The sequence below is a fragment of the Sceloporus undulatus genome, chromosome 2 (genome assembly GCF_019175285.1).
Source record: "Sceloporus undulatus isolate JIND9_A2432 ecotype Alabama chromosome 2, SceUnd_v1.1, whole genome shotgun sequence".
In the NCBI taxonomy this organism is placed as follows: Eukaryota; Metazoa; Chordata; class Lepidosauria; order Squamata; family Phrynosomatidae; genus Sceloporus; species Sceloporus undulatus.
In genome coordinates this window covers 228,447,797-228,464,644 of record NC_056523.1, presented here as the reverse complement: position 1 = coordinate 228,464,644, position 16,848 = coordinate 228,447,797, and the positions used below count along the sequence as shown (strand labels likewise).

The window sequence follows — 16,848 nt, the reverse complement described above, 5'->3', positions numbered from 1 at the left end:
AGGTTGTGGAATAATCTTCCAGATGAGTTCCGCTCCACCACATCTTTAGAGACTTCTTCTTTTCTCAAGCCTTTCCCCCATGAGATGTTCTTTTATCACCCCCTCGGTCTGATAACCTTGTGATGTTTATGGATTCCCCCACTCAGTTGAACTTGTTGTTTTTATTGCTATCATGTCTGTTTTTAGATAATGTTGAATTGCTTTTATCCTGATGTATTTTTACTTAAATCTGTACGCCGCTTTGATCAAAATTGGAAAAGTGGGATATAAATAAACTATTTATTTATTATTATTATTATGAACCTCTCTGACTAGATGCATCCTCTATAGGTAAAAGCACAACTGGTATACTAACTGAAGCTGAATAAAGACACTCCTCTCCACAGCATCCGCTTGTCCTTCCAGGAGCAGCACAGGGTCTAAAAACACCTCCAAGCTATAAACCTGATCTTTCAGAGGGAGTGCAACACCATCCAGAACAGACTGTCATCCCAGTCTCAGATTAGCCTTCCTACTGATCAACAGCACTGACTCAGGCTTGTCTGGATAGAGCTCCAGTTTATTCACCCATGCCCAGTTCTTTTATGCCCTACAGTTCAGTGTCTAGACTCTAGGACTAAGGCCAAGCTAAGTGAAGACACTCCTATTTTACATGGCCCTTGGCTCTTAAAATTAGAGGTTTCTGCTCTGGCTGTTTTTAAAACCGTTTGGCTGGTTTTAGAATTACTTTTAAAGAGGAATTTGGACTGTTTTTAATTTGTTCTTAGAGCCTGAGTGGCACAGTGGTTTGAACTGACTATGTTGAGTTGACTTGACTTTGGAGACCAGGGTTCAATTCCCAGCTCAGCCATGAAACCCACTGAGTCACTTTGGCCATGTCCTATGCTCTCAGCCTCAGGGGAAGGCAAACCTCCTGGAAACCAATCTTGCCAATAAAACATTGTGAATGTGTTGCCATAAGTCGGAAATGACTTGAAGGCGCACGACAACAAAGTTATTTATTTAATGGTTTTAATGTGTTTTTATCAAATGTGCACTGCCTCAGGAGCCCTGGTGGGTCAAGAGGCAGTCCATTAATGCCTCGAATGAATAAATGGAGTAATGGACACGTCTGCTCAGAAGTAAGTCCCACTATACTTAGTAAATGTTCACAGGACTACAACACATACTCACTTTGGCCCACTCCCTGGCTCGCTGCTTTGTGCGCACGGCACTCCTCTCTTCAGCATATAGGGCACCAATGAAGGAACCAATGGAGGTGCCTCCAATCAGGTCAATAGGGAGTCCAGCTTCTTCCATGGCCTTGATCACACCAATGTGAGAACAGCCCCTGCAAGGAAGGGAAGACCCATGCCTAAAGCAGATATCAAATGTCAGTGCAGCATGTTATCCTACCTTGCCCTCAGCTGTTCAAAAGCGAAGGGGAATACATTTCGTCTCTCCTTCCCACTAAGTCAAGGAAACTGGGGCACTGTGAAGTCGAAGGCACATTTTCCACTTTTCTAGATTCTGAACATAGCATCTGTTTCTCTCACTTCAGGTCTAGGGGTTTAAAACATGGTAGAGAAAGAACCAAACTCCTCTTTGTATATGGGTGGATAGGGTGGTTCTCCAGTTCAGGTATACAGAAAAACATATAGAAGCCCTGCTTCCACTCCTAAAAACATTCCCTAAGTTTCCTATAGGAAAAGAGATTCCAGCTGAACATTAGGAAGAACTTCTTGACAGTTAGAGCTGTTCAACAGTGGAACACACTCCCTCAGAAAATGGTGGAATCTCCTTCTTTGGAGATTTTTAAACAGAGGCTGGATGGCCATCTGTTGGGGGTGTTTGATTGTGTGTTCCTGCATGGTGGGGGGTTGGACCGCTCTTCGACAGTGGAACACACTTCCTAGGAGTGTAGTGGAGTCTCCCTCCTTGGAGGTCTTCAAATGGAGGCTGGATGGCCATCTATCGGGGATGCTTTGATCTGGATTTCCTGCATGGCAGGGGGTTGGACTGGATGGCCCTTGCGGTCGCTTCTAACTCTATGATTCTATGAATCTTCCAACTCCACAATTCTGTGATTCTATGATTCCCAATATTTTAGAGTAAATTACCTGGCCCCACCGCCACCTAGAACCAAAGCAATCGTGTTGCCTGTAAGGACTCGTGCCAGGCGGGAGAAGTCACTGTGGCGATCAGCATTCTTCTCAAAGACTTTCTCGTACATCTCCCTCTGTAGGAGGCAGTGGAAATGGAGGGGGGGGGGGGGAGAGAGGACATAAGGTTACCCTACAAGTCTGAAAAGCAGATCTGGCTGTTCTTTCCCAGTAGGGTCCTCAACAGCCTGACAAAATTAGGCCTGTGTTCCTTCATACCTTTCACCACAGAAGTGCAAATCAAAAGCCAACTAGAGGGAGATTTGGTGTGAGGGAAATATTGTGGTAGGGTTAGCAGGGACAGTGCTCCAGTGGGAAAAGTAACATGGAGGGCAGATATGTAGGATGTGAGGTCAAGCAGAGCCTCTGGGCCAAAACACGGTGCAGAAATAATCCATCTTTAGTCCGCTTTAACTGCCCTGGCTCAGTGTTAGGGAATTCTGGGAACTGTAGTTTATTGTGACACCAGAGTTCACTGACAGAAAAGGCTAAATATTTCACAAAACTACATTATCCAGAAAGGGGCATTGGCTCTTACCTGTGATATGTCCATTTCTGAACTCAGGCAGGCTTTATAGTAATCTGTACTATTTATAATAATAGTAATATAGGGGCTGCTTTGGTCCTCAATTCCCTTCTCATTTGCATAGGTTAGCTGGGAAGGGCACAGAGGGGGCTGCTGTGGGACAGGGCTCCCCATTTCCCTGAGATATGTCTGAATCCTGAGAAGGGACCATCTCTGATGGAAAGGAGAGGCCAAAGGCTCCAACTGCTCTCAGTAAGAGTGCCACAATTTGGTACAGCCTGGCACAATCAGGATGGTGGTGATGGTAAAGGGAACTCTCTCTTCATCCTTCCCACAAGTGTTCTCTTCCCTCCCCACTTTTGAGGGGGGATGGAGGATTTATATCCATGTGCTCTCCCAAAGAGGTGGGTGGCAGAGGCCATAGTCCCTCTGGCAAGGGCATGGTCCCTCTTGCAAGGGCATTTTCTGCTTTATTTGTGGGATTATCTGTGACAGCCAAAAAAAAGAAAGAATTGGAAGCCTCAGCCCCTGCTGGGCCCTATCTAGCTTCCTTTACAGCCATGCAGCCAAGATGCACATGCTAGAGGAGGAGTCCTCTGCCTCCTTCCACATCATCTCATAAGAATTCAAAGGGAATGTGTCCTGAACCCTGGCTCTAAACGGTCTGGGCAGAGATGCTGAGAAGGGAAGATTCCATAACTTATGGCCAGCTGCCTCCCTAATCCCTGGTCCTGAATGCGCTGGGCGGAGGTAATGTGGAGAAACAGAGACATGGAGGGGATACCACTCACCATCTGTTCCCACGGCTCCCATGTACTGTAAAGTTGTTCGCAGAAATCCCCTGTGCTCCCATCATGAAAGGTGGCAGCTTTGGAGGAGAGGGAGAGTCATCAGCAAAGCCAAGACCTTTCTCCAATCCTGGGAGCCCTTGCCATAGTAAATTTTTCTTCATGCCTCCAAGGCAGCAAGAGAAACGAAGAGAAGGAAAAGGACTGGAGTGGGTGTAGTGAAGAAGTTGCAGAGCAACAGTAAACACTGTTATGATAGGCAGGACAAGACTGGCCTTCTAGGGTTAGCTCCACTCATGTGGGGTCATCAGAAGGTCTCTTTTTACTGCCTGCCTATCTGAAGTGAGTGAGAGCCAAACTACAGGATGTGGGGGTCTTATCTACTGGGAAATTCTCTAGCACTGAGCCAAGATAGTTAGAGTGGTCTCAAACTGGATTATTCCTGCAATATGTTTTGCCCCTCAGAGGAAGTAGTATCTTCATGAAGGGCAAATAAATTTGGCCCGCTAAAGCAGAATAATGAGATTATGGAGCAGGCTTTCTGGATGTATGAGCACAGGTGGAGGGGGAGCTATGAAGAAAAACCAAACCACAGAGCAGAGTTGTTGGGTACCAGTTTGTTGGGGCTGCGTCGGGAAAAGACCCTACGTGGGCATTTGATGTGTAAATGTCCTGAACACCAGCTGCGCATGTTGAGCCACTCTACGGTGCGGGCAGGAGTGGGACCATCTTCACGGTGCAGGAGGATGAGTTGCTTCAGGGCACGAACGGCTGTGTTCTCCAGCATCTGCTCTAGCTGGGTAAAGGATAGAGAGGGGAAGACAAAGAAGAAGTCGGTCCCATTGACTTCATGCCCATCACAGCACACACAAGGTTGGGAACCTTCCTTCACTTCACTGCCCCCTTAATCCTCTCTGTAGTTCTTCCCAATGAATAGCAACCACCACTCCCAAGAGACAAGAAAACAACCTATGACCATTACAATGCCTGTCCTCAATGCCTGTCACAAGGGCAGGAAGGACTTCAAGTAAAACCTAACTTGGAAATGTATATATTTGGGGACAAGAGTTCCCAGAATGCTCCAGCCAGCATGGGATGGGGAGGATTCTTGGAGCTGGAGTCCAAAAAAGGCAGTTTTTCCAGGCTCTGAAGTAAAGAAAGTTATCAACATCAATCAACTAATAAAAAGGCCCCCTTTAATCAATTGCTTATCAAAGACTAACACAGCTACACCCACTCTGGCCAATGTATGGCAGGAACAACTAAAGCCATCTGTCCAGCTCTCTGTGCCCCATGCTGTGGAATAGCCTTGTCCCCTTTTCCTTGCAAGGGGAGCCTCATTTTCCAGGTCCACCCCACTCTGGCCACCATGAAATAACCCTTTACCTCACCCAGCGTGGGCTCCTGGTCCCCTAGGCCCACAATGAGAATGCAGTCAGCTTGGCGAATGCAGCGCACTGTCCAAGGTGTCAAGGTGTAATCAGTCTGGTACAGCACAATGCGATGGATATCCTCTTGCTGGGCCAGCCAACCAGATAGTCGGTATTCATGGATGCTGAAGAGAAAGAACAAGAGAAGCTATTTTTGTCATGGCATACCTCCTCACTCACTGGCACTCAACTGTGGAGGAAGCAAGGTGGACAGAGTCCAAAAGCAACCTAGCATCTCTCTCTTTTTCATCCTTTGTGGTCCTGTAAAACCCACATCCTACTTCCCAACCCACTGCACTTTTCCAGGAGCACTACTTAAAGAAGCAGCAGTGCACCTCAAGAGAAGATTAAAGGAGTTGCTAGGAAGTTGCTCCATAGTAAGGGCACATTCTTGGAACAGCTGGAAGCAATAGAATCCTGGGCAATACTGGGAGAAGCACTCAGTGCCTCTACAATACACATTCATGCTAATGCCAACATCAATTATTATGGTTCTGCCTAAGACCTTGAGTACACACATGTTTAAACACCCACAGTACCTGTCCAATGCCGAAACTCCAAGTCGAGCCCTTATGATGTCACTGGTGAGTAGCAGTGTTGGACCTGTAAAGCCAGATGAAAATTAGTCACAATTGAAGAAACTAGAGCCAAATAACACAGAGAAACAGAGAAAAGGCAAAGCTCACCAATAGCATTTAGGGCATGCTTTAGTTCCAATGTGAAGGCTGCCATGGGCACATCATTACACACAGGAAGAACTGCCACGGTTGAGAGGTTACTAGCTGGATTGGTCAACTCTGAGCTGGAGGTCATGCCAAGACCAGAACCTACATAGCAGATATAATCTTCACTGAAGTATGGAGTCCTGACTGGTCGGAAAATCTGCATACCATATCAGCCTCATTCTTCCCTCCCACACAGGAATATTCTTTGATCCTTCAATGTAGCACAGGGGGGATGCTCTGTGCCTCATGCAGCAGTGCATGGCCTAAAGAGCACCACTCCTACCTGTGAAAGGGCCACGCAACTGCTGCAGGTTTCCCAGGATTTTCTGACTCAGGAGATGGATCAGGCGGGTGACAACCTGCATAAAGCATAAGCATATTGGTGAGTCAAGAGGTCACAGAGGCAGAGGGCAGAACCTGTATCCTACTTAGCTTGGTCAAAGACAGAAAGGTTATTGCTAGTATTTGAGAAACATACAGACATCACTTACATACAGAACCATCTTTAGGACCCCAAGTCCTTGACCAGTTTCAGCAAAGGTAGAATAAAAAGCAGGCAGGAAAAGGAGGGGAGGAGGAAACATGATAGCACATTTAAGACAGCCAAAAAATGGGTTTATAGCCACTAAAGAACATGCAAAAATAAAAACCAGTTAGTTTTAAAGGTCGTGCCACATTTCATCCCCCTGCCCCCACCCCATTCCTCCTTTTTGTGCTGCAAGAAACTAACATGGCTACTTCTTTGAAAACTGCAATGATCAGTTAGCATTGATGTGTGAAAGCAATAAATCTGTTTACTCAATGTCAGTTTCCTAGCATTTAAAACTCTATCTGAAAAGATTCATTTTTATATGTGCTGTATTACTGTTCTAGTAATATATGTGGTGTACTCTGAAGCCAATGTCCTTATTCATACCTCTGCTAATGGATTGGAATTTGTGAATATAATTCAATTCAGCAGTGGATGAGATCACATTAGTGTACTCTTCCACTTTCAGTATGTATATTACATGCAATATAATTGCATGTTAGTGATGTACTTGGTTTATTTACTTTTTAAAATATATATTGTTTATTAAAAGATTTACCAAAGCAATGTGCAATGAACAAACAAATAAAATATATTTTGCATGTATATGCAGGCACGTAAATCTGTGTGTATGTGACAGTCATCTCTCTTTTGTAGACAAGTGAAAGTTGACATGCATTCTATATGTGCTTGGTGGTTACCTTGCTTGTAAAATGCATTAATTAATTTTTACTTATTTAATGTGTTCATGTGTTTGAACTTGCAGTGTAATTCTGCAGTCACTAGGTGAAAGACTTCATTAGTGAGCACATAGCTTTATAGTTAATGCAGTTTGCAGCTAGATAACAGTATCCCAATAGGCAGAGTTAGAAGGCTATTCCCACACCCTTTTTATATGGTAGCCCTCTCCTGTGGGAATGGAGTCGGCAGACCTCATTTTCATGGAGCTGAAAGGCTGCACCATACCAACAGGCTTGCCAAGGGACCTTAACTCAGACGTCTATCTGTGACAGCAACATACCTTTGCTTGAACACTGTTGTTGATCAGGCTAGGAGCTGTTCCAATTCATGCAGATAGATATTTTTGATAATATATTTGAAGGTGTCAAATATTATTAGCATGAGACAAAAATATTTCCATGCAAGGTGTTACAAAAAGTAAAGGCAAGATGTCTAAGTACTGCTTTCTGAGCTGCTGCCAGATTGATCAGAGGAGCATTCAGCATCACCAGAAGGGCCTCCCATAAAGATTAAAGAGACTGGGCAGAAGTGTAAGGGATGAAGCAGTCTCATCTGTTTAAATATGTTGTTTACCACTTTTTAAATCTTTATATTGAGTGTTTATGTCTATTTATAAGGCCTTTCTACTTAAGCATTTCTATGTCCTAAACATATATAATTATTACACTAGTTATATTATATTTGTACCAATAAATGTACCAAGTTATGGAGTCTTTGTGTTCAACCCACTGCAAAGTTAAAATATGAAAAAGGCCTTGAGAACTGTTTCAGCACATGCAACATAATCCAAATACAGAATTACCGATAACCCACTTGAGGATAACGCCGTTTGATGTTGTTGAGGGTGCCTTCTGGGAGCTTGGCCAGCTCTGTGTCCCTTACAGCATGGACGGTGGTGGCTCGTACTTGGCGGGTCAGGGCTTCTACCTGAAGATACAATAGTTGAGTCAAATTAGTTAGCCCTCACCTAAGGATTTTATTAGCATGAAAGAGAGGAGCTCCTCAGAAGTCAATGCAAAAAAAGAGAAGAGTTGGAGAACAATTAATTAAGGGACAAACATAGACAAAAGAATAATCTAGGAAATATTATGACTGGACAAAAGCAGAGATGTTCACCATATGAGTTTGCTCAAGAAAGGGCTAAAGCAAGGGTCTTACGTAAGAAGGATACAATTTGTGAGCCTAAAGGGGACATCACATCTGAGAGACCAAATGGATATGGAGATTACAAATGGACTTGGAGGGAGATTTCTCTTGTTTATGATGATCAGGGATTTATGCCCACATTCTCCAGTGAATGAAGGGATACTGAGAGATCCCCCAACCTACTAAATTACCTGAAGGATATCACACCCGGAGAGTGTATGCACTCCTTTAGTGGAGGGGTTGGTATACTGTGGCCTATCACTATTCTCTCAAGGCCCCCAACACCACTTTTTAAAAATCAGCATGATTTTCATGCAATTTTTGTCCCAAAATCACACAGAAAGCCCCTCAAATGCACGAAAATATGTGAAATAACCCCAGCCCCATAAGCACACACATGTGTTACTCCCAAATAGCCCCATTTTTTCTGCATTTCAAAAACAGGTATTTGGTATGCAACCACTGCAGGCAACTAGTTGTTAATAATAATAATAATAATAATAATAATAATAATAATAAAATTTATTTATATCCAGCCCCTCTACAAGATGCAATCGGGGCAGCTTACAGAGATTAAAAAAACATGTATTCCAAAACCCTCAAACCCCCCCCCTTTTAAAATACAATTAAACGATGTAAGAGTTTTTAAAAAATACATAAAAATAAAATAAATTATATAAATATAGAAAGAGAGACAGCAAACTATAGACCGTGACTAAAGTGCAGCCGGAGATCTTAGAGTTCTTCTGATGGCCAGAGAAACTATTCAGGAAAGATCTGTCAGAAGAGAGCCATCTTTATAGTTTTTTTAAAGCTGTTTAGGGTGGTAATTTGACAGATCTCATCCAGCAGGCCATTCTACAATCTGGGCGTGATAGCTGAGAAAGTCCTTTGGGAGGTCGTGGACAGCCTTGTTTTATAAGGCTGTAGCAAATTCCTCCTTGAGGATCTAAGTGTGTGGGGAGGATTATATGGAAGGAGATGGTCCCAAATATAGGTTGGACCCAAGCCATTTAGGGCGTTAAAGGTGATACTCAACACCTTGTACTGGGCCCGGAAACTAATGGGTACCCAGTGAAGTAATTTTAAGATCAGTGTTATATGGTCTCTTCTGGATGTACCAGAGACCAGTCGGGCTGCCATGTTTTGAACTAAGTGAAGTTTCCGGACCAAGCACAAGGGTAGCCCCATGTAGAGTGCACTACAGAAATCAAGGCATGAGGTTACCAGTGCATGTACTACGGTCTCAAGGTCCCCGACTTCCAGGAAAGGACGCAGCTGGCGTATCAGCCAAAGCTGATAACAGGCACTTCTGACCGTCGCATTCACCTGGTTTGTCATGTGAAGCGATGGATCTAGGAGCACCCCCAGACTGCGAACACAGTCCTTTGAGGGGAGTGTGACCCCTTCCAGGACTGGAGGTCATATCCCAATACCTGGGTTTGGAGCCGATACCATAAAATACCTCCGTTTTGTCTGGATTCAGCTTCAATTTGTTTTCCCTCATCCAGTCCATTACTGCATTAAAACAGTCATTGAGAGGAGAGACACCATCTGAAGTCAAAGCCGATGACCGAGACATAGAGAAATATATCTGGGTGTCATCACTGTACTAACATCCTGCCCCATGCCTCCGGATAATCTCTCCCAGAGGCTTCATGTATATGTTAAAAAGCATTGGTGACAGGATGGCACCTTGTGGGATGCCACAATTAAGCTCTTTCCTTACAGAGCAACTGTCCCCGAGCATCACCCTCTGGAATCTCCCTAAGAGGAAGGAACGGAAACACTGCAATGCAGTGCCTCCAATCCCTAGCCCTCCCAGGCAACTCAAGAGCATGTCATGGTCTATTGTGTCAAAAGCCGCTGAGAGGTCCAGTAACACCAACAGGGCCACATTACCCCTGTCAATGCTCAGGCGAAGATCATCCGCCAGAGCAACCATGGCAGTCTCAACTCCAACTTCCTTCCCAAAGCCAGTTAATCAGTTTCATCCAAGATAGTTTGGAGCTGAAAAGCAACCACTCTCTCAATCACCTTGCTCAGAAATGGCAATAAAGAGACTGGACTGTAGTTCTTCATATCCAGGGGGTCAAGGGAAGGTTTTCTCAGGAGTGGCCTAACTGTCGCTTCCTTCAAACAGGATGGAATGATGATAACACCCTTAAGAACACCCTCAAGGCATCTCCCCCCTGGATGGCCAGCCAAGAAGGGCAAGGGTTGAGAGGGCAAGTTGTTTTCTTCACTTTACCAAGGAGCTTGTCCATATCATCTGTACTTACAGATTGAAATTGATCCAGTATAACTAAATCAACAGGGTTGCTGGACACCTCATCAGTTGATTCTGTTGTAACTCCGGCATGTTAAATGCATCGCAGCAGGCCACTGTCGGGTTACGTAAAGGGTTCTGCATGGGTGGAACCTGTGTCAGTTCCCTTTTCACCCTAAATAGCTCTGCTGGACGAGACTCTGTAGATGCAATGCGTGCAGAGGAGAAGGCTCTCTGCGCTGCACGCATTGCCCCTCTATAGGAACAAAGGAAATTCCTATGACGAGTCCTGTCAGATAAGAGTGAAGTTTTTCGCCAGACGTGCTCTAGACGTTGTCTAACTCGCTTCATCTTTCTGAGTTCTTCTGTATACCATGGTCGGCGGTTTGAAGTGGGCTGGCAAGGATGCTTGGGAGAGATCATGTCGATAGCCTTGATAAGACTGTTATTCCAGGTATTAACCAAAGCTTCGACAGAATCATTGGCATTACCAACCAATGAAACCTCCAAGGATTTCTGGAATCCAATTGGTTCCATTAGCCTTTGAGGGAGGACCATTCTAATGGGTCCTCCACCCCCGACGGGATGGACAATGGCTCCGAGTTCAGCCTTGATCAGGAAATGATCCATCCATGACAATGGGGAGGTTTTCGTTACCTCCACCCACAAGTATTCCTGTTCCGTACTAAAGACTGCATTGAGTGTATGACCCTCACAATGAGTAAGCCTGCTGACCAATTGGGATAGGCCCATGTTTGTCATGGATTCCATGAACACCCCAGTCGCACCTGTAAGATTTAATAGACTGGTCTCGAGTGGTATGTTGAAGTCGCCCAGAATTAGAAGTCTTGGTGACTCCAACAGCAAGGGTGTTAAGGCAAGGGTGTGGGAGGGAAGGGACAGTGAACATCTGAGACCAAAAGCACCCAGCTTTCATGTAATGCCATGGTCAGCAAAGTCAACCATGAAGGGCACTGGTCAGTCTAGTCCTCTGAGTGCCCTTGCCAGATCCCTTCCCATCCTCCTACTCACCACTCCAATGAGGTCCCCACGCCCATACTCGCCAACCAACTCCTTCTTGCCATTGCCCTTCTGGATCACAGAGCGCAGCCGCCCATTCAATACAATGTATGTGCAATCCGATTTGTCTCCCTGCCTGGGGTTAACATGAAAGAGAAAGAGAAATTGATCAACCTTTCCCTGGGTCTGGTAATACACAGTGTTTGTCTGGTAGTGTCATGACACAATGGGTATGCACATGTCTCATCAGTCGACTCTACTTTCAGAGGAAGGAAAAGTTTTCTTTTTTTGTTTAAGAGTGCAGTTGCTGAAGAGTCTGCCTCTATTTCCCATTCTGATTGAAGTGACCAAACTGTAGCTACAGGAACAAGAAGAACCCACCGTTCACTTGTACAGAAGACAAGCTAAGAGCCTGTTGAGTCTTAAGATGAAGCAGATTAACTTTAGCAAGGTAAAGGGCGAATTTAGAAAAGTTGCTATCCTTTCTTACCTGTAAAGGGCTCGTCCAGCCTCCACAGCCATCCAGTCAATAGCAAAATCCATCTGGCGCACAAATGGAGACATGCGGGCTGCCACAGTATGGGCTACATTCAGGACCACACTTGGCTGTTCCCGCATAATCCTGGAATAAGACGGAGACATGGGCTGAAGGCAGAGCCTATGCTGTGCCACATATAGAAAGTCTTAAGCATTTCCCATATCAGGGCTGGGAAATACTTCTGAGTGACACCAAGGAAAGGCACTGTCATCACTGAGGGTAGACAGAACTAGAGCCTCTGAAGAAAGTGCCTTGTCTCAGTGTAAGGCTTGATTCATCGACTGTCAGCTTCTAGAAGAGCTGTTAGATGTCGGAAACTCTCTCTCTCTGTGTGTGTGTGTGTGTGTGTGTGTGTGTGTGTGTGTGTGTATGAACATATAGTGGTGTTCAAGAAGCAGCACTAATTTTAACTAACTTCACGCAACTCTCCTTGTTTTAAAAGAGATTAGCCAACATGGTTAAGATAGGAAAGGTTTGATTATTCAATGGTTGTTTTGGTATTAGTGTGTGTGTGTGGAGGGGGGGGGAGTAGCAGGGAAGCATGGGTTGTAGGATGAAAGCAACCCCCTCCAAGTGTGGTTTTACAACACCCCTATTCCCAGGGTTTTTTTGGACAAAATCTATCAGTTTACCCTCATGACCCCCATGCTGTTTGAAACCAGGGAAAGACTTCCAGGTCACTTCTTTTTTTAGAAAAATGTCTCTGTGGCCAAAAACAATACAATGGGGAACAGGAATACTGCAAAATTGACTCCTAGATGTTACAGGGGGCATTCTGATTTTTAAATATAACTTTTTAAAAAGGTAGGTTTTGGAGGCACAGTGCGTGCAGCCATCTGAGGTTCAATGGAGTTAGGCAGAGTCTCACACTTTAGATAGTTTCCCATCAGTTTATGAAAGAAAAATATAAACTGGAACATAGGAAACTCCATATATTGGGGATGTAAGGAGGAAAAAGTTTGTGGCCAAGAAAGCTTTCTTTTTCTTTTGACTGAAGATGACAGCAACAGCCAAAATAGGTCCTTTTCTTTCCATTCTGCCTTCAGAGTCTCCCTGCTCCAGCCCTCCTCATCTTGCAAGGCTAAGAAAAAAAAAGTGGATCAGCCTGGGAGATAAGGAGTATCTGGCCTGTAGTTGGAGAACAGTCCCAAGGGTCATACAGTGGCCATGGAGTTGTGATTGGCCACTCCATGACCCCTGACACCGTGTGGCAAACAAGTGTATGCACATGAGCACACCCTCACATATCACTCACTCATAGAAGTCAGACTTCGAGATCTTGAGGAAAGTACAGTCACGGTTGGCCTTGATGGTGAAGATGAGTGGCTCTCCAGTGAGGACGGCTAGCTGGCCCACCATCTCACCTGGCTGAGTTAAGAAGAGGCACACATCCTCGGCTTTGTCAATCATCCTCTGGTAAACATGCAGACAACCCCAAAGCACAAAGTGCAGGCTGACATCCTGCCAAGAGAACCAGTACAGGGAAGAGATTCAGGGCTGGGAGGGGCAAAGATAAGCAGAAGACCTAGATCCCTAGGAATTTACATAAGCTGGCACTTTCTCCATGGGGCACAAAAACTCAGCTTCTTACAACAGGACTGGAAGCTTCAAGGAAGAAATAGCCCAGATTTAGTGTATTCATTTTGAAGCAACACCTCCTAAACTATGAAACCACACTGGCAGCAATTGTTATGTAAGAGTGCAGGGAACTCAAGAGCTGACATTTTGAAAAGAGCCAAGAAAATAGTTCTGAAGCCAGCAAAGCTTGGATTTATTGAACTATGACTCTTGCGATGCACACACAGCCATGGACACTAATTGCAGTGAGGCAAGTTGCTTTTCAAAGGGAATGGGAGTTTGTAGAAGACTGGGAAGATTAGTCAGTCTCTTCTTGACAGCATCCAGAGAATGGAGATTTTTAAAAAGCTCTGTTGCTGTGGAAAGGTGAGGACAGAGGCCTCAATTTCTCACACTGAGCCAGGGGCTGGAATTTCCTTCACCTGCCTTTAGTTATGTTATCCAATCAACAGCCCTAGGAGGACCTGAAACAAATCTGCTCCCGAAATGTCTAATACTTCTGGGCTGCCTCCACAGCCCCTCTTCCCAGACATCTTCCTCTGAAGAGCCACAAAGCCTTTCATCATGTTTCATTTAAACCTGCCTGTCCACTTCTTGTTTCACAACATTGTTTATTGTCCTGTCATCAGAGAGAAGTTGAAAAAGATTTCGAAAATGATTGTTTGCAAGACTAATTACCTAAAGCAATTCACAATGAAATGGAAGGTGGGAAGCCTGGAGAATAAAAGAGTACATGTGTGTGCATTGAGATAAGGGAAATCTGTAGGTACTTTGCCTCCTAGAAGGCACATGCATCAAGAACTGAACTGGGACTATAGACAGAGGCAGCCATTCTCTGCAAAAAGCACCACTACCATGAACATTTCTCACTCCTTTTCTAGCTTGCATTTATATGAATTGTTCTACCACTTTCTATGTTTGGTGTTTTGGGTTTTTTTTAGTTATTGGAGAGAAGAAACTGGCTACAATACCTAGAACCCCTTCCCCTCTGTCCCATGTTACTTTACTGATTATCTTCCATGATACCTACCTGATCTCCTTGTCGGGCAATCACAGTACCAGCCTTGGCATGGTGCAGTAATACCCGATGATTCAGCAAAGAGGGATTCTGTGGAAAGAGGAAGGGAGTGGTGGCAATAATGTTTTAGGGCTATGACAGCCAGAGTCATGCATAGTAGGTCCCACAGCCCATCCATTGACCACTGACCATTAGAACCCTTGTTTTGCTTTAACAACCCTCTCTATTTTGACTCCTGTTAAGAGTGTAAGTGTACTGAGTGGGGCAGATCTCCAGGAATCCCATCTTCTGGAACACTGAGAGCAGCCTCTACCTCAATTTTCATGAGCTTGACCAGCTCCCGCTTGGCAGCTTCAAAAATGGCACTTGTCTGGCGGCCTTGGTAGGGCCCAAAAGGACAGTCACCAGTTGCTGAGTCATCCTCACAGTAGTTGTAGTGGTAGATCCCAGATGGTTGCTCCTCCAGCGTCACAGACTTCCGATCACGGGACTCGTGGGACACTGACTGCCAAGGATGGGATGGACAAAGTAAGAGAAGAGCATGCAGAAGGAATAGAAGCCTACCTGTATGAAAGGTACTTTTAAAAAACACCTTAAAATACCTCATCCCTCATTTCCAAAAATCAGGACAGTCCAAATTCTATCCCTCTTACTGGTGTTTGACTGAGAGTCTACAACTAAATGTCAAGCACAAACAGCTCCTCTGAAAATCCTGGGTGTCTCTTGGATTCTGGCTAACATGTTCAATAAATGAGGTTGAGTAGGACACTCCTATCTGCAGGGACCTACCCTGGCAAAGACAGAGCTGTCCTCCTGTAGAGATACTGAGATGCGGCCTCGCTCGTAGGCCATGTCGAAGTCTGAACGGGGCCCCTTCTGGATTCCTGCATTTTAAAAAAGAGCTCAGTGGTCACCAGAGCTATGAAGGCTAAGGTCTAAAGACCACAAATATTCCATTACTATGGAAAAGGAGAAAATGACAAGACAGAAACCTACCTGAGATGTCAACTGGCATGGAGATGCAACGACTTAACGGTGGGGCAGCAGATGGCTCTAGTAAACCTGGCTTCAGTGGGTCACCTGCAAATTTAAGAGGCTGTCACTCAGCAGGCACAGTAAACATGGAGTTACCCGACTCACATATACTTGAAAGGCTAGCTGAGTATAGGCAGCAATCAATAATCTGGGTAAAGCAGGAACTTCAGAAGCTGACTAACCTTAGCCCTAATGATGCTGATGTGGAGCTACAGCAGGCTTTGACAGAACAGGGAAGACAAAGGTGTGGAAGTGCAAAGTGAATGTGTGCCTCCCAAGGCAGGGATCCATGGCAGAACTGAACACTACTGACTTCCCATGGAAAAGCCCAGGACAGATTTCTTACCTTGGTCCTTGGGAGAAGCATCCTGCTGCCTTCCAACACTATCCTTCGCTTCTTCAATGGAGGAGGTACTAATGACCCGCTTGCTGTGCCGGATGGGACTGGTGCGGGAGGTGTGGCTTGACTGGGGGAAAAGGCGCAATGGCTGCATCTCCTGGGGACAGGAAACATACCCATGTTTATCATGCAGACAAGTTCTAAATTTATTTATTTTTTTAGGCAGAATCAACCCATGCTTTTATTTCCATTGCATATAAAAAATTCATATGAAGGTATTTGACATACAGTACTATCCCATAGGCTGTAAGAGAGGCTAAGAAACCATTGAATTATTTGCAATGTTCACACAATTAGCCTCTCGAAAGACATACCCAAAGGAAACGAAAACCAAACTGAAAACAACAAAAATATTGTTCAGTAATTCTGTTGTTACAGTGTCCCTTTTATACTATTTAAAACAAAAGCAATCATATTCCTTTGGGCCAGGGCTGCTAAAATCTACAGTTTGTGTCAAAAAGGAGGCTCTGTTTTTCCTTAAAAAAGCACCTCTCCTTTCACAGAACAGTCACATGTTACAAGGGCTGGGCATAAATGGAATGGCAATGAGGTATCAAGACTCTAAAAATTACACGATCAAGAAGCAAGAGACATGTCAAAACATCGCTAATTTCTGCCAAAAAAGAGAGAATGATTTGTAGTGCTTAAAAGATCTGAAGGGTTACAGTCACTCTCTACACCTATGCTACTCACAATCACAGATCTATTTACAGACGACTCATGCTTGGGCTGCTTTAAATGTTTAATATTAGTGTTGGAGGGAAAAGAGATTATGCTTTATCACACAGTATAAACATTGGCCTGATCAAGAGAGCTACTGTATTAACAACATTAGACAACATCTGCACACACACCCTGCCCTTAAATGAAAGGAAAGAAACGTGTCTGTTTCAATGAGACTGGGGTGGAAGTTGAAACTGTTGTTGATTAAATGGTGGTTGGTGTGTGTGTTGGATTTGATTTT

The 16,848-nt window shown here is 44.6% G+C and overlaps 1 protein-coding gene across 6 annotated transcripts in view; it reads right to left on the bottom strand.

Annotated features, from left to right (window-relative positions):
• PNPLA6 (patatin like phospholipase domain containing 6) overlaps nucleotides 1-16,848 on the bottom strand; it is a 91,885-nt gene that overhangs the window by 28,395 nt on the left and 46,642 nt on the right. For 5 of the 6 annotated variants that reach the window (XM_042448354.1, XM_042448358.1, XM_042448357.1 and 2 more), the window contains exons 11-26: nucleotides 15,831-15,981; nucleotides 15,446-15,529; nucleotides 15,239-15,333; nucleotides 14,763-14,954; nucleotides 14,462-14,539; nucleotides 13,109-13,314; nucleotides 11,806-11,937; nucleotides 11,328-11,451; nucleotides 7,694-7,807; nucleotides 5,894-5,969; nucleotides 5,572-5,712; nucleotides 5,425-5,488; nucleotides 4,842-5,010; nucleotides 4,069-4,251; nucleotides 2,100-2,218; nucleotides 1,174-1,330 (exon numbers count right to left, since the gene is read on the bottom strand). In XM_042448354.1, coding sequence (XP_042304288.1) covers nucleotides 1,174-1,330; nucleotides 2,100-2,218; nucleotides 4,069-4,251; nucleotides 4,842-5,010; nucleotides 5,425-5,488; nucleotides 5,572-5,712; nucleotides 5,894-5,969; nucleotides 7,694-7,807; nucleotides 11,328-11,451; nucleotides 11,806-11,937; nucleotides 13,109-13,314; nucleotides 14,462-14,539; nucleotides 14,763-14,954; nucleotides 15,239-15,333; nucleotides 15,446-15,529; nucleotides 15,831-15,981 — 2,085 coding nt within the window. The remainder of the gene's footprint in view (nucleotides 1-1,173; nucleotides 1,331-2,099; nucleotides 2,219-4,068; nucleotides 4,252-4,841; nucleotides 5,011-5,424; nucleotides 5,489-5,571; nucleotides 5,713-5,893; nucleotides 5,970-7,693; nucleotides 7,808-11,327; nucleotides 11,452-11,805; nucleotides 11,938-13,108; nucleotides 13,315-14,461; nucleotides 14,540-14,762; nucleotides 14,955-15,238; nucleotides 15,334-15,445; nucleotides 15,530-15,830; nucleotides 15,982-16,848) is intronic. The other variant, XM_042448359.1, reaches the window with a different exon arrangement.